This window comes from Doryrhamphus excisus, chromosome 16, assembly GCF_030265055.1.
Source record: "Doryrhamphus excisus isolate RoL2022-K1 chromosome 16, RoL_Dexc_1.0, whole genome shotgun sequence".
NCBI lineage: Eukaryota > Metazoa > Chordata > Actinopteri > Syngnathiformes > Syngnathidae > Doryrhamphus > Doryrhamphus excisus.
This window is the reverse complement of record NC_080481.1, coordinates 14,778,755-14,800,382: the sequence shown is the minus strand read 5'-3', so window position 1 is coordinate 14,800,382 and position 21,628 is coordinate 14,778,755. Positions and strand designations below refer to the sequence as shown.

The 21,628-nt window shown below is 38.8% G+C and overlaps 1 protein-coding gene across 9 annotated transcripts in view; it reads right to left on the bottom strand.

The window, feature by feature from the left end:
- camta1a (calmodulin binding transcription activator 1a) overlaps positions 1-21,628 on the bottom strand; it is a 312,882-nt gene that overhangs the window by 284,926 nt on the left and 6,328 nt on the right. For all 9 annotated transcript variants that reach the window (XM_058052090.1, XM_058052091.1, XM_058052092.1 and 6 more), the window contains one exon: positions 14,650-14,753. In XM_058052090.1, coding sequence (XP_057908073.1) covers positions 14,650-14,753 — 104 coding nt within the window. The remainder of the gene's footprint in view (positions 1-14,649; positions 14,754-21,628) is intronic.

Here is a 21,628-nt window from a genome sequence, read left to right as displayed (position 1 = left end):
GGAGGTTTTGCGGCATCGAAGGAGACGAGGTATTTGAATTTGTTTTTGGAACCATTTTCCCGCAGATGCCATCTGATGGTTATTTCGCTGTAGTCGGCACTAGTAAGGGCTGTCATTTGGGTCGAGGACCTCCCTGTGTCTTGACGGACAGTCAATTGGATTCTCCGGCTCAGCGCAGGTGTATTTTTTTTGTGTCTACCACTTGACTTTTTTGTTACATAATGCTCAGGAGCTTTGAAAAAATTGAGAATGTCTTACCAACCTGGCACACTACGAGAGGCCTTGCTTCAGCAGCTTGACGATCCGACCATGTTCAAGAACATGCATAGTCTAGCAATTTTTCAATTGGTCCTAAGATTTCATTCTTTGGTCAAGCCATCAGAAACATTCCTTCTTTTTCTGAAGGAATGTGAATTGATTCCAAGGAGACTTTAGTTCAGTGTTATCCTGAGAATGCATCATTTTGTCTTTCTTGGTATTCATTCTGTGTATGGTAATCTTGTGTTGATGTGTTAAAAAGTAACCGGAAAGATCAATTTGTTCTTAATACAAGGAAATCTCAAAAAGACTTAAAACAAGCAAGTGAAGAGTGAAAAGCTGGTTGAAAAGAAATCTTATTTTAATTTACTGCGGTCCTTTCATCAAGGAATTCAAAGTCGTATTGTTATTTCTAAATGTAATGTTTTAAAAGGCATGTCTAACGATCTGAAAGGCTTACAAATTAATGGCCACTGAGATTCAAATGTATACAATAAAAATAAATATTCCTAAATAAACCGCAAGGCACAAGGTAAAAAAAAAATGTTGTATTTTTCATTCGATTAATGTTACTAAATTGAGCTGTCAGTATTTTACATGACACTAACGGTTTTCCCCCAAAATCTATAGCTTGCTTGTGTAAATGAAAGCCAACGTTATCTGCCGACATAAGCGATTAAAGCTGTTGTGTTGATTCAAGAGGCAATGGCTACAGGGCCTGTGGCAATTTAGGAGTGAGAAACTGCCCAGGACAATAATGAATGTAGAGCAGTGAAAATGAGTCTAATACATGAAGGGGAAACTACTGTCTGATAACGTTTACTTATCTTTTAACAGAGTAGGATATATTGTGGCTATCTAAGAGGTAGCCCATTAGCGGCCATTACGAGAATAGTTTGATTGTGGATGTAATCAGGTAGGAGTTTTTTTCCACGCAGAAGCCATAAAAGTATTCTGTTAGAAACTCAGGCTCAACCTGCCGACGCCATGTTGGTCCAGTCTGTTTAGCTTTCACATTTCACATTTTTTTTCCTAGGTACCAAATCTGCTCAGTAAAAAAAAAAATGTTTGCAAATGTTTTATGGCAATCATGGTTGTCATGGATCGTTATGTTATTAAGCAACACCCCCACCGGGACTCACCACAGTCCAAAATTTTAAATTGGCAGTAATAAATATCATAATTTTGACTATTTTTTAACAGAATGAAATCAGAAAATTCTTGTTGCTATTGTTGCCTCTTGCCCAAACAGAGCTGGGATAGGCTCCAGCGTACCCGTGACCCATAGAAAATGGATGGATGTTGAAAAATTGTGCTTATAATGGAAGTCAATGGAACTTTCTTGACCCCTAAGCACCTGAAAGGGTGGAAAATTTACAATCTGACCCTACAAAAAAGTAACAAAGCATCAAAACCAGTACTACTAATACTACTCATAATAATAATCTTATGTATAGTTGATCTTTGACATAGAGCCCCAGCCCTCTGACATTTCTTATATGGAAAATAACTCATTTTATGTATGTATTTTTGTAATACATAAGGGTTAAAATTGTAAAAATATTAACATTTGGTATTTTTTACTAGAACTCAAGTTGATTGAGAGATCTAATCAAAAACATAGAAAAGCAATATTAATATGTTTGGGTGTAGATTTTTTTGTCCTCTTGGGACCCAAAAGGGTGTGAAATTACAGGAACTCCCACATCAGCAGCAATGGCACGCTGCGACACACCTTGCTTATGTAGCTCAACGATCTGACCGCATTCAATGATTGTTTGCTTTTACCATCAAAAAAAAATCATGACACTGTGAATGTCTGACTGAAAATTAAATCGAATCCACATTTTTGCACAGGTCGACTGATAAAGGCTGTGGTCTTTTGATCAGCTGATGAAGAGTCTATGGTTGTTTGCAATTAATTGCTTACTTTTTTTGTGTTACTCCCATTTGCATATTGAAGCTCTACTTAGGACCTCCCTAAGAACAAACAGTACAAACTGCAATTTTTTGACCGGTCTTTAAATTTTGATCTATCCCTGAGCTTTTTTTCCTTCTTGTTATCCTCACCCTTGGCCACAGAAACACATGAGCACAGATTGCCCCACATTTAATTTTAACCAAAACAAAGTGTGAACACAGACAAACTGTTCTGTCTGTACTACAAAGGGTTAATAAAGTTGTTTCCCCCAATTGTTCTTTTTCTTTCTGTGGAACGCATCAATCTAACTCGGAAGACCTAACTTTGTCTGGGCACCGCTGACTAAGTACGGTCTGAACTCAAAAGCTAAATTATTTAGCCCGCAAGTCCAGTTGATAAATGTTGGCGGTGCAGGTCAATACATTACTGGGATGTGTGGACCACCTTCTGTGGGATATATTATGCATTGGGGGAGATAAAGGCCATTGATTGTTTCCAACAAGGTCACAGTAAGGTCTCTTTCTCCAGTGAAAGGGGTCTGTCTCTTGTGGAAACAACTTCCGGCCACCGACGTGGACACATAAAATAAGGTTAATCAAATATGTGGGGTGAAACTATGAACTGTCTTGTATTTATGAAGGATACAGGGTGATAATGGGCAGTATTTATATGTCGGCATAGCTAACATTTACATTATTCATGGGGCTGTGGAAAATGCAATGGCAGTGCTAATATAATATTGACCCAGTCCCAACACTACATGAATGGCAATGGAGACACAGCTAAACACACACACACACACACACACAAGGCTTGTGGAAAGTCTTACTGGAACATATCGTTTCCTCTTATGATCAATCCACATATACATGATACTTGGAAACTCGATACAGATAATGGTCTAACTAAAGGTCAAATAAGTGAGAAGATACAAAGAAAACAGAGATGTTAACAAAAAATGAAGCATAAATCACCAACCTACTGAGGAAAAGCTTTTTTTACAGAAGCTACATCTAAAAAAAAGCAAAAATAATCATAAAAAAAATAATAATTTCAGAATGTGAAACCCAAGTATACACATTCATTACAGAGTGAAATATTTAGTTGCATGAATTACTGCATCAATGCTTTGATAGCAGCCTTCAGGTCGTCTACATTGTTTGGTCTGGTGTCCCTCACCTTCCTCTTGACAATACCCCACAGCTTCTCTATGGGGTTCAGATCAGGTGAGTTTGCTGGCCAATCAAGCACAGTAACACAATGGTCATTAAACTAGCTTCTGGTACCTTTGGCACTATGGGAAGGTGCCAAGTCCTGCTGGAAAATAAAATCGGCATCTCCATAAAGCTTGTCAGCAGAAAGGAAGCATGATGTGCTCTAAAATGTCCTGGCTGTGTAACTGTGCACACATGCAGTGGACCAACACCAGCAGATGACACGGTTTCCCAAACTTCACACTGGATTCTGCGTCTCTCTGCACTCTTCCTCGAGACTCTGGGACCTTGATTTCCAAATCAAATGCAAAATGTGCTTTCATCTGAAAAAGAGGACTTTGGACAACTGAGGAACAGCCTAGTCCTGTTTCTCCTTAGACAACGAAAGATGTTTTTGACGTCTCTGGTTCAGGAGTGACATTTGTAGTCCATGTCTAGGATTCATCTGTGCATAGTGCATGGATCTCATCCATCTCCAGTCCATCCCACAGCGCTATATGAACAACCAGCTTCTTTAGCAATGACATTTTGCGGCTTTTCTTTCTTGTGGAAGGTGTCAATGATCTGTCAAGTCAGCAGTCTTCCTCATGACCATTTAAAAGCTCATGAACCCTTTGCAGGTGTTTTGAGTCAATGAGTTGATTCGGGTGTGACACCATGACACTTTCACATATGGACAATTTTACAGTGTCCAATTAGCCTGGCGTGCAAACCTTCTCACGCACGGGGAGAACATGCAAACCCACACAGAGATGTTCCAACAGAAATACGAACCCATGATCTCGTAACGGTGAAGCCTTCTAACCATTAGGCCGCCTGTCTGAACCACATTGTCACATTAATCATCCCTTGGATGGCTGATTGAAACATTTGTTTGCGTAAATAAATGTTTACATTAACAAAGGACTGCTTTCACATCATATAAGTGTGTGAACCTATCATGGGAGAGTCATAGCATCTCTTGAAGCATTCAGACCTCTGGTCCTGAAGAGATTGCTAAGCAGTTTTGCTGTTAGATACCATCAAAGAACTTTCTATCCTTTCTTCTTATAGTATATAAACATGACTTTAAAAAAATATCCTGCGGTGGGAGAATAGCCACTGCGGGTCCGTGTTGACTCATCAAGTGAGATTTCAAAAGGCAGAGCGGAATTTCAATGGCGCTTCAAGGTTCTGCGAAAGGACAGGCTGAGTGGAGACGAGAGAAGAGGAGGACAGGTTGTTATGGGATCTCTGGCGCCTCAACCTTTTAGGCTCAAGTCAGAAGAAGAAAAAAAAATCTACACCAACCCTTGTATTTGCCAGCAAAACAAACAACAATCAGCTCAACAAGAAGAAAGGGAGCAACAGATATTGTGCACTAATACACCACAAGTTCCCCCGTGTACTCAACAATCTAAGACAGAAACTACACTTATTATTTAAATAAGTGATATGTGAAATCACAGTTGTGTAGGCCATAGGATGGGCGCATCTAGTATGTGACCTTTAACCTTGCCTCCTATTCCCTCAGGCACTGGATTCAACAAACCGTCCATTCAATCCAATTGTCATGTATAGTCTCGTCCAAAAATTGTTTCTCATAGTTATTAAAAATATGGGGAAAAAAAGCAAGTGGCATGTAAATATGGCTGTTGCAATTACAGCATCTATTTTCAAAGCTTCCTGTGGTCTCCAACTTGCAACAGCTCTATGAATGACAGCTGCCAGAAATGTCAAAAAAACTGGGTAGACTTCTTTTGGAAGCTAAAAAAAAAAAATGCAACAGGGAGTGGTGAGAGCAATCCAATCAACACCCTTCTCTGCTTTCACTGGGTTCTCAGGATAATTCATTCTTCACTGAAAGCGGTTTTGAACTTTTATTGGGTACACTAAAGGCAGACAAGATTTGCTACGGCATCAGTAACATTTCAATGACCAGAGCAAAACAGCTGAAGAGTACAAAGTGCCATCCTTGCTCCCTATGACTTGAAACAATTGTTAGAAGAAAATCCACTGAGAGCTTTCTTGTTCTGCAACTGTATCTGAGCTAAAAAGGTTTTGAAGAACTTGCTCACTACTGGATCTTGGACCTTTGGGGATGGATCATTATGTCCTTGACAGCTTTATTTTTCAAACCAAGTCGGGTTTATTGATGTGTAAACATCTACAGGAGTAAGAGGGGAACAAAGGGGCTCAAGGACATCTAATCAAAAGAAATGATTGAATCCTGTTGGACCAGGATCCAATAAGCTGCCTGGACTGGGAAAGTTCTAAAAAATGCTAATTTCACATTGGAATGTGTGGTTTTGTGAAATAGAAGACTTCAATTCAAAAGTGATTGTAATGCTTCCTACATTTCTGGTCTTACAAAACAAACAGAAGATTGGTTGGATATGTGGTCCTAATTGAAATAAGGTCACAATTGGCTCTAGTTTTATTTCCCCACCTTTGACAATGTGGGTTTAATCATTTGAAGGCCAAATGCAGCAGTGCGATAGCGGTACTACCATGCCCGGAGCTGTCCATCAGATCAGAAAAGAGCATGATGGGCTGTGTTCCAAAAAGGCCCACAGAGGATCCCAGCCTGCTGTTGTTGCTGGCTTCTCATTTTCAAGGACCTTTAGAGATCAGAACTGCTCACACACCAAGTCGGACAAAGATAAAGTGTGATGAAGAAAGTGCGTAACGTAAGCCGGCAAGATTGAACGAATTGCAAGAACCCATGGAGCCTTCGACTGATTACCAGAACACCAGGCCTTCAACAGAGTCCAAAGACCAGTGAAAGGATATCCTACGCAGGAAGAGTCTCCTCAATCTAGAAGCGGTATCATCCAGTATCTTTGTTTTTTACCAATTTACTGTATAGATATATATACATAGGCTTGTCATGATAACAAATTTTGCTGGTCGATAATTGTGGTATTAATTATCTGACTGATATCCGATCATTTCAAACCATGTGTCATGACATCATTGTGTATTGTCACATTTGAGCCACTTGATTAGCAACGAATCGCAAGGTGTCACCAGCTCACAGTTGGTGTGAGAGATTCAGATGCAGAAGACAGGGTTGAATGGAGGAGATTTATTTGCTGTGGCGACCCATAAAGGGAAAAGCCCAAAGAGAAAGAAGAAGATACAGAGACAAGGCACCATACAGGGAGGAGGTCCAAGCACTCCACTTGGTGCAGGGACAACCACCTCAACCTTAACATGAAAAAGACAAAATAAATCATCATTGACTTCTGGAAGGCGAGGACCACACAGCACTCAGACGGACATACTCCATCAGGAATATATATAGAGAGGATGTGGGGTACTTAAATGTACAGTATAGCCAATCCAGTTTGTGAGTACATGGCATCATGCTATACAAGGTGCAATTTAAGGTAAAAATGCAGCAAGTATTTAAACTTTTTTCTTTTCAATAATTAGTCAATTAACACACACTAACAAAAGCAACATATCACTTTTGTCAGTTTTTATTATTTTTTTATTTGGGCAAATATATTAAAAAATTCAGTGCATTTCTTACATCAATCAAAATATAACTTTCCATTATTTACAACTATTTTTGCAAAATATAATCATGTTCATGCCACAGTCTTGTTTTCTCCTGTTATTATTATCATTGTAATATTATTATTGTTATTATCATTATTATCATTATTGTTATAATCTTTATCATTATTGCCATTATTATTGTTATTATTATCACCATTATTATAATCATCATTAATATTACCATTTTCATCATTATAGTTGTAACAATTTTTGGATTTTTTTATTTTTAATCATTTAATTTTACAGACTTCATTGCTTCTTGTAGAGTGCTGTGTCATTCCATCTGTTGTTTTCTGAAATCCGCAGTATTTATGCTTTTATTGTCAATTTATTAGCACACTTTTTCCCCCTAAGTGTAACATTTCCATATCATTTTTCTGGATTGCATGTGTCTAATCTTGTGAAAACCATGAACATAATCTTAAAAAACATGAACCTGAGACTGTGTCTGAACAGGTGACCAACCCAAACATCAGTTTCTTCTTGTTAAGCCCTACCTTGAGGTTTTTAGACGTGCTTTTAGTTTGTGTGTGTCTAGTCTTGTGCATTAAAAAGCAAGGTTTTAGATCTGCGCTCAAACCGATGACCAGCTCCATCCCCAGTCTTCACTTGCTGTGCCTAATCTGGATTGTTTGTTTGCATTGTATTTTATTGTATTGTATTGTAATGGTTGTAGTATTTTGATGTATGTATGAGTTGAATCTATCGTAGGTGTTAAATAGAAACCTTTGGCTGTTTGTCTAGTGGCAACAGTTTCCCATTTTGCCTACATTAATCCAAAAGATGTTTAAAAAAAAACGAATGTTTGCCTCAGTCTCTTATATCTCCTAATTACTACAGCTGTTATGTCAACTTGAAAAACTTGATCGCAGTCGCCAAGCATTAAGCACACTGGCTGAACAATATAGCACTTCTCCTTAGCAATATGCTATCTGAAGCAACATGCATAATTCAAAATGAAGTAATATAGCTTAGCGCTGACTTTCTTGTAAGCTGCAATCTCCTGACACTTCCGACAGGATGTTAAAACGCAGTTTTTGTATTCCACAAGGGTACAAGAGACAAGAGCAAAGCTGGCATTAATTTTGTTTGCAATCTCTTTCAATGTTTTTTTTTTGTCTACTCGTGTCACTGTGGTGCTAAATGTCCCTTTCTTATACTGTATTCTATCTTTTGTATCTTCTGTGTGCATTTTTCTAAATCACAGTGTTTGAGGAAACAATTTAAATCCTTTTTTTTTGTTGTTGTTGTTCACAATTCTGTCGGTCAATACAGCTGTTGAAAATACACACCATACCTGCAGATTTGTCAATTTATGTTCAGGCGGTTCGCAGGTTTATGGAGGTTGAGCTGTTGACTAGTCATAAATGACCAGATGTGTTGCTGACTGCTTAAAATGTGTTTGAAACAGCTGTTTCGATTAATTAACAATTACGCTTTCTGTCCGTCGCCAACTATTTAGTGATTTTTTTTTTAATATAATCTGGTTTCAGCCACTCCTGGGTGAATTTTATTTTTTTTATTTCGTTAGTCATCCATGAAAGCAGACCTATTATCTTTGTGTTTTCGCTACAACAAGATATTCACACACATCAGCTTTGATCTATATACCCGCATCCTTTCTGATATGTTGCAGACCTAACCACTAACTGTTCGTTTGTATTGATTTGGTCCATAATCAAAAGATTCGGAATGGACTAAGAAAATAATTTGCAGCCCTGTTTGATTTTCATCTGCCACTTTGTGACTTCTTACTCAACTTTCCTTTTCAGCTTCTCTGTATGACTTCAGTGTACGCTCACACCCTACTGTGTCTAAGGTTAAGACCATGCCGTGAATCCAATATAGAGTATTTGAGGATTCTGTTAAGGTTCTTTAAGAAAAAAAATAAATTTGACTCAAAACTATCTGACATATTAACACCACGAGCAAGAAAACATATTGTGAAGAAAAACTATGGCTGGAAAAACTCATATATATGCATAACATAACAATGGCTCTCATATGAAATAGGGTTTCATTATTTCCCTTTATTTAGTAAATGAAATTGAACTCCATTACAAAATGGTTCCAACACAGTAAACGCCTGACCCAGCAATTCACAAGAAAAGGTACAAATCTTCACATCTCCACCTAAATAGCTTTATAGCTCAGTGAACACATGAGGGAAAAGAGAGTGAGGATGAGTAAAGGTGGGACACCGGAGGAAGAAGAGTATAAGAAATCGAAGACACAAGCTGGTTTCAATTTAAAGGCTTTCCACAAAAAGTGGTGTGGCCTGTATCTGCTACGATAGAGGTCAAGCAATATCCACGCCTTCAGAGGATACGAAGGACCCCCTGCCTTGATGCTCATGCGCGTGCGGTGCCAAAATCAAATGCTCTTTGGAGCATCCAGGCCACCTAAAATGAGCCCACTGGTGGGATCTTATAATGACCACACGGCTAGTAGTACCACCGCTCGTTCTCATAGTAAATGACCTCAAGTCAAGCCGGCAATTCCGTCCTATCTTCAAGATAAAAACAAACCATGAAACATATTTCGTAAACTCTGATCAAGAGTTTTCTGCAGCAAAATCAAATGATACAATATGATCGCTTGACTCCTCACAAATACATAAATTACCCTGGGTGATACTGCCAAAGAAAGAAATCGAAGTAGCTGTCAAAAGGCAACGCTGTTCCTGACAAACTGTGCTCTCTGAGCTGCCAAAGTAAATTGTACAGGCATTTTGCCATGAGGCTCAACTGAGTAGTTCAGTTAAGAGACGATATGAATGAGAAACATTATTTCAAACATTCCTGTAGGATATCTTGCATCCATACAATTTGGTGAAATGTTTTATGCGCCTCTTGCAGGAACATTGCTTGGAATTAACCAGAAAATGGAAAAACAGCACAATATAAAATACGAATTTGAGTGTGAATGGTTGTTTGTTTATATGTGTCCTGTGATTGGCTGGCGACCAGTCCAGGGTGTACCCTGCCTCTCGGCCGAAGACAGCTGGGATAGGCTCCAGCATGCTTGCAACCCTTGTGAAGATAAGCGGTACAGAAAATGGAAATTGGATGAATAGATAAAATATAAACAATACATTCATTCATTCATTTTTCTACCGCTTTTTCTTCACAAGGGTCGCGGGGATGCTGGAGCCTATCCCAGATGTCTTGGAGCGAGAGGCGGGGTACATCCCGGACTGGTCGCCAGCCAATCACAGGGCTATAAACAATACAAAAACTAAAAAAAGCAATCTTTAATGCATCAGATAAACTAATAAACATTTGAGCAAACATCATGTGTAGCAAATCATTCATATATCCCAGCTGTCTTTGGGCGAGAGGCGGGGTACACCCTGGACTGGTGGCCAGCCAATCACAGGGCACATATAGACAAACAACCATTCACACTCACATTCATACCTATGGACAATTTGGAGTCGCCAATTAACCTAGCATGTTTTTGGAATGTGGGAGGAAACCGGAGTACCCGGAGAAAACCCACGCATGCACGGGGAGAACATGCAAACTCCACACAGATTTGGCCGAGGGAATTGAACCCCGGTCTTCTAGCTGTGAGGTCTGTGCGCTAACCACTCGACCGCCGTGCCACCCGTGTAGCAAATCAAATAAGAAAAAAAAAAAACAAATAAGCTTGACCCTTTATTTAGGTGAGCATACAAGCATCCATAACAACAACATAGACAATTCCGGTTTGGTTTATGTAATGAATGAATGAGGTGAAAATGGCCTCTCTCAAGACATCACATTCATCCATAAAAAAAAAGAAACACTATTCTAAAATTTTATGAAGGGGTGGGGTGCCATGACGCCAAAGTGCTGGGTCTGCCATACACACACAAAAACAATTTGTCTGTGTTCATTAAAGTTATGAGTTTATAGGAGAGGTGGCACCCTTTTATTAGCAAATACCTCCACCACAAATAGACACACATTGTTTTTTTTTTTTTTTATTTAACAGATTTTTTTTCGCTGCCTCATATTGGTTTCATCCCTTGTAATTGTATTCAAATGAAAGTATTGTTGTGACAAATCATAAGTGCCGCATCCCAGATAACTGACATAGAGCAGGTTAGTCAAAGATAAGGACTGAATGATTATGCCGCCGTGCAGCCAATCATGCTCGCCATTGTAGCACCTATCTTACACTGTTACCGACAGGCACTCCGGTTTATCCAATCTCAGCTTTAATTGCGTTTGTTGAGGCTTTTGATCATCACTTCCTTGTCTGTTACGCCCTCGGCCCGGTGACACCTTGCGTGTGCTGTTGGGCAACGCGCTGTGCTGCTGCTGCTGCTGGTAGCCGGCGTGTGGCACGCAGGATTATACCCTGGTGCAAACCCTTGTCTGGTTCGGTTCAGCACCAGTTCAGAATTAGTCGTCACATAAGAGCTTGCAGTATTCGAAGTACTGTGTCGTTCATTAAAGCCTGAGGGCGTCACACAGACTTAGGCCCAGTGTCCTCTCTCCTCCACGCAGACTTCATGCTGCACTCCTCGGACTTATAAAAACTGAGTGAGTACATATTGTCTCTTTGTCAATGGTTTCAAATTACATAAACGTCAAACCACACAAAGAGAAAAGAGAACGCTCATTGTTGACGTAAGGACTTTACTCACACATTTCACTTTCAAGAATAAATAGAGAACTGAATATTTAAATGGAAAACTGGAAAACTTAAGCCCACTAGGATAAAAATCAAGCATATATAAAACCAGCCCATTAATTCCATAACATCTCATTTCCTGACACAAGTAAAAATGCTCCAAATCCGATAATATTACATATATTTGGACTAGACCGACAAATTGCATAAAGGATCAAGTATTGTACCTTGGAACTAGCATTGATCAAATTATGATTCTCCACAACGCCCCAGGTCCTGCAACCTTCACACCAGCGTAACCAAACATGAGGCAGACAGTGTTTGATCATGAAGGGGATATAAGTCTAAATCCATCCCTGTGTGAGATGTCCCCCTCCAGAAAGATTCCAATCTTAACTGAAATGTCTACAAAAATAAAGGTCATCATGTTAGAGTGACAAAAAGCAAAAAGAAGCTGGCCTGCAGCCCTGGGGGGGATTTGCCCCTTTTTGTCGCACCTGAGCAACACAGAGGGTATATTGAAAGACTCTACCTTCTTCTGGTTTGGTGCTGGTGGTGCTAATGTTTGCTTTTCCAATCTTGTCATTCATTTCGATTCTACACGGATTGCTCATGATAAATTTTGTGCAGTGATGTAAAAATGTTTTATGTTTCAAAATCATCCCTGCCTTGTTCATTTGAAGGCAGCTGTTATATTGTAACCATAGCATGCACACTGCCTCAAGACGTAATGATTGAATTATATAATGTGCATCCCTTCCTGGAATTGTGAAAGGCAAAGAAGAAAAGTTATTGAATTGCTTTACTTAATTTTCAAGTACACTTTTGAAATCGATTCTGACACATCCCTTTCTCTTGGGTCCACCTGGCTATAATTGTAAGAACAAAATAAAAAGAGAGGCTCAATATTAGCCTGGTAGAACAGACCACTGGTAACTTAAACAAAAAAAACGGTCTGCCTTGAACGGTGTAGGGATGGGTAACGCATACGGTACTTTCATAGGTACCATTCAAATTCTGTCTGTACTAGCAAGTACCAATTCACATACAATGAATGTTTCGGTACCTAAATGCATCCTTGTGAAGACTAAGTAAGTGGGAAGGGGTCTGTTTAAGTCAACAAGAAGACAAATTACAGATAAAGAAGCTTAAATCGTTTAAGCTTAAATACTACTTGTCCTCATAGATTTGTATCACACTGTACTTTAATAACCAAACTTGTATTTTTGTATTCATAAATGACATAAAGTAGCATCAAAATCATACATGTATATTTTGTTCGTTAGCGATAAGTACACAACAACAACAACAACTACAGCGATAAGAGATAGCATTAGACGTATGTAAGAAAAATTGAATATCCATACACAGTTTTCCCTTGCTACATCACGGTTCACCTTTCGTGGATTTGCTCTTTCACAAAATTTTTGCATGTTTTTTAACCTATAAACATGCAGTATGCTCTGCGACCTTGTGGTGTATTGGAGTCATCTATCGGTGTTCTGTCGGATGTGTCTGTTATTGTATTTACTACTGCTACCAGTAGTAAATACTTGTATACTTGTATAGTTGTATACTTGTGTGAGAGTTGAAGAAGTGTCCAGACGTTTCCAGTTCATCTCAATATGCGCAGCCGGCTAAATAAAGAGCCACAACAGTCCTGATTGGCTGAGGGAGAAGTTGCCCATTGTGTTCTGCATTCTGACTGGTTATAAGCCATTGTCAATCAATCTCCATGGACGACTGCCTGTTTCGTGTTGTATGATTGCTTGCTAGCGATAGTATATGCTAGATAGTAAGTGAGGAATATGTTTTAACCAGGATACAAAAACGCTACACCCAGATAAGCCACGATCAGAGGAGTGAAATATAAGACAGTCACTTAATTTCTTGTCCAATCACATACGTTGATCATTAAAATAAAAACAAAATAACTTTGAGAGTTTTTAAACAAGAGAGAAATGTGATAAAACATGCCTGTCTGAGAAATGTGTATAAAGTGTACGGGGAGGGGTGTACACCCTATATATAATAATTGTACAAAAATACAGTTGGCTACTTTTGCTTATTGCAGACTATTTTGGGAGACTATCCCCCGCGATAAACAAGGGAATACTGTACAGCAATTTAGACAATGCCAACGGCTACTGCAAGTCACAGCTAATTAGCGTGTAGCTTCCTCTTCCTCTACCCACATAGCTAATCAATGTCCACAATTGCCCCTAGCATTTCTGAGGTACATAGTGTTTGGCCAACAATCAAAGAGATATTTAAATATGTTGAAATTTTATTATCAAACAAAGTAACATTTATTACCTTTATTATTATTCAGTACCAAAAATTGAGTCATTGAGTACCTAATACTGATTCCTGGAATCGGTACAGTATTAAATGTGAAAAGTACACATTGTTAGTCCCTGCATATTCACAATTCGGCATTCAAGTCAGTAATAGATTGTAAATATGATAATAATACAGCTCAATTGTACAACATACATGTACAGGACATGATATCAATGCAGGATGGCAGCACAGTGCTATGGTTATGTTGTGTTCTGTTACGTTAAAAAAAATATATTTTTAAATACATGAGCAGACTCGCTAACAACTGTAGCCAACAGCATTTAGCCCCCGTCAAGGGTTTGAGATCAATTTCAAAGCTGTGTTAATTAATTTAGACTGCCACCAGCACAATGCAGGTCAGAGAGGCCAAACATTTAACAACATCTACCAATTAGAAACACAAAGGTTTTACATTTTTGTCATAACTGCAGTGAGAAGCACGGCGTAAACACATGACAGACAAAACATTTTAACAGTTTAAAAGTATGGTTTTCTATGTGTATTAACGTCTACATTTACTTAGTACCCTGTCCTCCTAAAAAAAAACATATCTGGAACCTGAACACAAAACTAAATTATATGCAGACTTGATTTTTGCATATGAATGGAAACATTTTATTGTGTGAACCCAGTGTTTTGTGTATAATATGTATGTAAAATACAGTGTTCACCATGTTAAAATATTGTTGCGTTTTGATTTCACATTAAAAATGTCCACTTTTATTAAATGAAACGTTGCTTTACCTCATTGGTGTTCCACCGATGTCTCTCTTTTGGCAGGGAGGTGCATTTTGGTAGACATTCAAGCAGCTTCTTGGGCAGGTATATTTTCAAATGTCCATGTTCATCTACAACGAGAACAGAACATAAGAGCTTCATCGACACACGCCTCATACTGTAAAGTATCCCCAGTTACTTGTTAAGAAATTAGTATAACAATTGTGTTTTACATATATTCTATGTAGCGCTTGACTGAATTATTTTCGAGAGAAATACAATCTATCGAGGGAGTTGACCTAACATTTTTCACTGTCAAATTGTACAGACTGTGTCTATACATTATTTTCACACAATAAACACCCTCGAGTGATTCTGTAGCCTTTGGGGGATTTAGTAGTGAAATCTGTTGAATACCACAACGTGGTATATAATTCAGGAAAATAATTACAATGACCAGACCCGGTGCTTATAACATAATGCAAGACATTCAAGCTGTAATGTGACTTTCACAATCAGTTTACAAGCATTATAAAACACATGCATCCTCACATGCATGGATGCCTTTTATGTGCCCCTTTCAGTACGCTGCTTTCTTCCTGCTCACATTTGCATACACACATTGTAGCACATAAGAGGAACCAATTTCCTTTAACATATTGTGCAAGATCCAAACCCTTCTTTAACAGTTGAGGTGAGCCGCATGCAAAATAGTGATTGTCAATGATCTTAGCAGCTGGTGTAGTTAATGACGGGATATGTCTGAGTGGATTAATGAGGTATGAGTTTCATCCTAAAACAGGTATTCTGGTAATCTGGTACTTACAGCTGCCACAAATTTCAACACTATAAATCTTCTATGCATTGATTTTGAGATGACCCAGTTATATGTATGGAATATAAATATTACAGTCACAACAGCTAAGCATTATATAAACTGCATTTATTTTTGAGCAAATAAATGAATAAGTAATACAGGGGGCAAACAAACAAGACCACAGGTTAGCATATTCCAAAATGAAATGGAAACCAAGATGGAAAATAGCTGACTGCGTATACTTTGGCTAGCAGATTTGAGAAGTTGGCTGTAAAACAGGAGAGAAAAAGTTCAACTCAAGCAAAACACCACTTTAAAGTCGACACAAATAATCCACTAGTGCTATGGGGGTATATGTACTGTATAAAAGGAGCATATGCAGCTTGATGAACATCACAGTGCTCCTGGCCAGAAAGCTCCATATGGACAAAGTGGTGGGAGTGGTTCCATAGAGATGTAGCTAGAGCACATAACCTGGAAAATCATTGTTCCCACAGGAATAAAAAAAAGCGGCTCTGAAGAGCTGTACAATTTGCAGTGTCCATCTGTACCTATAATTCTCAGTGTAAACTGTTCGGTATGAGCTACATAGGTATGTGTAATAATTTGCTTCAGCCAATTAAGAATCATACACAGCATCTGCTCCCTGGAGCCGTAGGAGTGGTGTGATCGGCAAAACATGATGCAAATGAATGATCATAGACAAAGGGGGAAATGAGGTGTGGGGAAGACTTTTTAATATGGATTTCTGGTTATTTGTTGGATAAGTGAAAACGCTATACTGCAGTTCCAGTGCAGGGTTAGGAAGGGCATCTCTTTTTGACGCCTATTCACAAGCAGATACTATAAGAGTTAAGACTGAAGCTCACACCAAGTCTTGGCTTCACCTCTGTAAAAATGCACTCAGAGGATTTGTTAGAGATAGCGGTGGTGGCAGATACATACTGTATGGCAGATCTGTCTCTCCACAGATTATTCAAGATTCAGTTCTGCCCTCTGGTACAATAACACCAGCACGGCGAGACTGCACTGAAATACATCTCAACTATGTCGAGGATTTTCTCACCAGGAGAGTTGAGATACAAATCACATATGCCTGCCAGAAGGCTAAAACACTTGAGGATGTGTCAGAAACGGAAGATCTTGTCAAATAAACAGGACTCATAATTACACTGGTCATCTCACAACATGTTTTCATGCTCTGAATTATGCACATTGCATACAACAGGCGATTGAAATGGTGATACAACTGCAACAAACCTGCCTTCTTCTTTGAAATATCACTTGAATACTTGTCAGCTAGCAAACAACAAAACCTCTGAGGCACATATTTAAATTCTGCAAGACAACAAGGACTAAAATGTGTTTCTCTTAAAGGGGACCTACTATGCTTTTTCCCCTTTCCTGACCTATAAATGTAGATTAGAATGTTGTATTCTCATGTTAAACGATGCCAGAGTTTCAGATAATGAGGTTTGGAAGTGAGCCCTCAACATGAGTTGGACTTCCTTATATGGGTGTGCCTGGGTACATGATGTAGGCCTGCCCTGCTCCCTGCTTTGCCGCACTGTTTGGTCTTGACCAATCAGAGCGGAGTGGGCGTGCCATGGGTGGAATAAATTAAAACTGACCATTTTTGGAAAGCTAAGGAAATACAGTTGTAGTAGGTGTAGATTCTGGAAGCTCTAGAAAGCTTTCGATGCAGGTTATTGTGTGTAGCTGCTCTATGGGAGTCCACAACTCAATTCAAAGGGCAGAAAATGAGCATAATCGGTCCCGTCTTTAATAAAATCACCTATAAAAGTTGCACAATCCAAAGGAGCTGAGGTGAGCGGTGCTAGCATGACCGTCAACATCACAGTAATAAGCCTGGTTCTCCAAGGAACTGGTGTAGAAATGGGAAATTTGTGCCTTTTTGACTGCGTTATTGTAGGTTTTGAGCTGTTGACGTAAAATCTCGTCATGAACTGTCAATTTACTTTTTCTCCATCTTCTCTCAGTACTCCTACATTTTCTTTTCAGTTTATTGATTTCATCAATAATCCTGAGGATCAAGGAAACGCCACCTTTGGGGCCGTCCACACTGGGAGAAGCCCAGTGTCACTGGTGTCACTAATGCATATTCAATGTCTTTGGTTCACTGTGTTGTGTTAGTTTGGCTTTGGTCATTTTCACCTCCACTGCTCTACTTATTTTAGATGTTCTTATTGTGTTATTGTGACACTTGCTGTTAACTTTTATTTTATTTTTTTATTGTAACTGTTGCACTTTGACATCATTCATTTGATGTAAAGTGTGTTATAAATTAAATGTATTATTATTGTTATTAATTAATAAGTAATAAGTTAGGTTTAACTCGTGTCAGCAGCTTCTTACATATCACATGGCTACAACCAACATGGCATATCATTTAATACGGGATGGGGCTGCTATGGGTAAGGCTGTTTTAATCCAATAAATTAGGCAATTTGGCATGCTATTTTTTTTGGAGCCATGTTGTTCCTATTTTGTGTGCAATTTTCTGATATGTGATATGCCCACTTGTCAGCTGCCACCATGTTTCTTATGTTAGTATTCATGTTGCTTTCCGTGTCACTAAATAAATTAAAGGTACTGTTGTTGCACACCCACCATGTATATTTGAGTCTTTTAGCGCTTTTCTTTGTGGTAGAAAAAGCAAATTAGATATTTTTATTTGTAGGGATTCCCATTAGCTGTATTCTTAAATTTAAATACAACAACATTCCGCAAATGTTGAAGAAAAATCCTATTGATTGTACAGAGGGGTTGTACTTCTCAACTGATTTGCTACTTTTGCCTGTTATTGTATTGCCAATGCCACGATGGACAAATTGTGTTCTGTTTGTAGATGATTTTTTACAAGGCAAGTGCACATCGACATCAAAGCGGCATTGTGATTCATGTTTCTCAGTCACAGACGACTGTATTTCTTCTTACCTCTTCTGTTTCAAGTGGTGCACTACGCTTTTAAATAAACCATGTGTTTTAGGCACTCAGCTGCTCAGATGTTCAAACTTGGCCTTCTCAAATCTAGCAGTCCTTGTCTTACTTAAGAGTCGCTTGGTTTTACACGGAAACATTTCTCACAAGGCTCCCAGGACAAAAACAAATAAAAAATGAATGAAACTAGGGATTCTCAGATCAGGGTTTTATGCTGTCTATTCTGATACTGATTATCCGTGAGTGAGATCGGCTGATACTGATACCGATGACATGGATTAACTCATCCATGTATTTTCTGTACCGCTGATCCTCACAAGGGTCGCGGGCTGTCCCAGTTGTCTTTGAGCCTTTGTGAAGTAGTCCAAATCAGCTGGTCATAGTATCACTATCATAAGGCTGAGGACAAGACATAATTAGTGTAATGACAACAAGATAGTAAAGCTGTTCCGTGCCACTTTTTATGTACCCTATGAACATGATGTCAACTTGTGGCTTCCCCGTGGGAGGAAACAAGCCCCAGACTAACCACATTGCTTGTTGGTTTTAAAAGTAAAATATCATTGCGGTAAAAAAGTCACATTTGGAGTCTGAAGACCAGAAACTCTAGTGAACTGCTAGTTACTGTGTGTAACAAAGATGCAAGAATAGTCAAACTAAGATAGATTTGGTACTGGAGTGATCGTTTGGTGTAGCCTATGTCAAGCGCAAAATGTTATGTGTCATTTTGTTGGCAACATTACGAAATTTGATGCTGCACACCGATCAGGTTTTGTGATCGGCTTGGAAAGGCGTTTATTGGCATAAGCTGATCATATGTTTTTTTTTTTTAACGGAAAGCGTCCGATGTTGATCAGTGGCCGATACATCAGCGCATCCCTCAACGAAACATAACTCCCGTTGAATGTTGAGTTTGAGTTTTTTTTTTCCCCAGAAGCATTGTACTTTCATAATACTGTTTCATTCTCTCATCTGGTTATTTATCTGCGTTAACGATACACCAGATGTTCTGCTGGAATTGTTTTTCAGCAACACTTTGCTCGCCATTAAAGATTTGTCCACCATAGCATCTCATCAGCTCAAGACAGCCTGCGTGTGATTAGTTTTGGAATAAAGACAATTAATTAGTTTCAATTGATTGGCAAGAGATGGAATTACACACTTCTGCCATGTTGTGCACAAAACCTTGTTTCCCAAGGTCAAATTTAATCACTTGTTTTTTAAATCAGTTTTTGAACTTTTTCAGCACTCACAGCTCTGGTAAATTGCCTTTTATTATATACTAACTCAGTATATGTTGACAATTTAGTCTGTGTAAATACTGTAAGAGTAAAGAAGAAGAGGGATTGTGCTGAGCACAGCGACTGAGCCGGGCTCCCAGTTCACATCATCACCATCTGATGAATGGTTATCAAGAAACAATATTTTTGGTGTGCTGGATTTGGATTGTGACTGACCTTGGCTTCTAAGCAAACATTCAGCCTTAATTTGAGAGATTTCTGTCATGCTAGCTTGCTCAAGCCCCACCCTCAAGACAAGAGCGAGGGTCATGAGCCTAGAAAGGCTGACAAAAACAAATCTTTAATCAATATCCAAGCCCTGAGCGCAACCGTGGTTTCCCCCCCACTGCCCACTCACCTCTCTTCTGTCTCTGTCTCAGCACACTCGGAGACTGTCGGGTTTTCTTTTTAATCTGTGCCCACATTGTGGTGAAATTGCAAGCTAATGTTTTGGCCATAGATCACTCACTGCTGGTGGTGCAAATCTAGTGTAAGTCTGAATGGCAATATTTTTCACTGCAGTTCAGTCGTTAACACAATTTAAGAATGTGAAAGGAAGTCTTACATTTTGTCTTTATACTGTAAAACCCTTACAGTAATCTCTTGTTTGTCGTGGTTAATTTGTTTATCATTTACATGCATTTTAATTTGTTTTATGCATGCATAAGTACAATTGTAAAACTATAAACAACTGTAACATTTTGGATTTCTGTCAGACAGGTAGTGACATCAGGGGAGTGCAGAGTTGAAAAGCCTTAGATTGATTAGTATGGGTCTTAATTTTCGGTCAAGGACCACCCTGTGTCTTGACTGACAGCCAGTCAAGACACAGATCATTCAATTCAATTTTTTGGGGTGTACCACTTGACTTTTTAGCTTTAGCCACCAAAGGTATGACCGTGTGAGTACCAAATGTGTCTTGTCACACTCCCTCTTCTTTCTTTTGCATATTATAGCTCTACTTAAAACCTCATTAAATGCATTTTCTCACTATTTTTCAACTGGTCTTAAGATTTTGATCAGGTTTGTATATATATCAAATTAAAATTATCAAATTAAAAGTCAAGTAGGTCAGCTTTTGGTGGGTATATACAGTACATACTGTATGTTGAGGGACTTGATCATAGCCATATGCAGGTTTATATTACAAAAAAAATAGTATGTACAGAATTTCAGAGTTTCATCTGCTTTCACTGCTGTCTTAAACAATAGAGGAAGCAGTGTTGTTTCAACTACAAATGCCCTGTCATCTGCTGCACCTTCTGCAACTAACAATGAATCTAACTTCTGCAGATAAGAGGGTATTTTGATCACTTAATCCTTTTATTAAATGGACGGAATAAAATTCAATCCTCAAGCAGTCACAATGTGACACAAACTGTGTATTACTTGCACCACTAGCAGCCGGGGGATTTGAAAGGCAATCTTCTTCAAGTGTTGATTTCATCAATGCAAGCATATCAAAAGGCACAAAAAAAAGGCTTAATACAGTCGACTGAGGAGAACATAAATGGCATCTACTCCCAGCATATCCAGGCAAAACAACAAATAAAAATGTCATACTCCAAAGTCAACATGCAGGGTGAACAACATTCCTTAAAAATGTGATATCTGAACAAAAGTACTTGAAAGTGAAATGGGAAGTATTGTGTCATGCCACGAGGAAGTGTAAAATGTAAAATGTGGACTTCAGTGGTGAAGGGAGAATAGGCTCAGACCACTGGAAGGAATCTGAGACTCTGGGTGCATTGGCTAACTCAAGACATGCAGTCAAATAAGAGCAATCATTCGGCAGGTAAAGAAGGGCTTTAAGGGTTGTCGCCATGACGCAGCTTGTGCTTTTTCATCAAAACTCTTAATTCCGCTTGATAATAACGATGGGTGTAACAATACGCGAATCTGTATCAAACTGTTCTCTACAGTGGTTGTGGGTTGACAACACTATGAA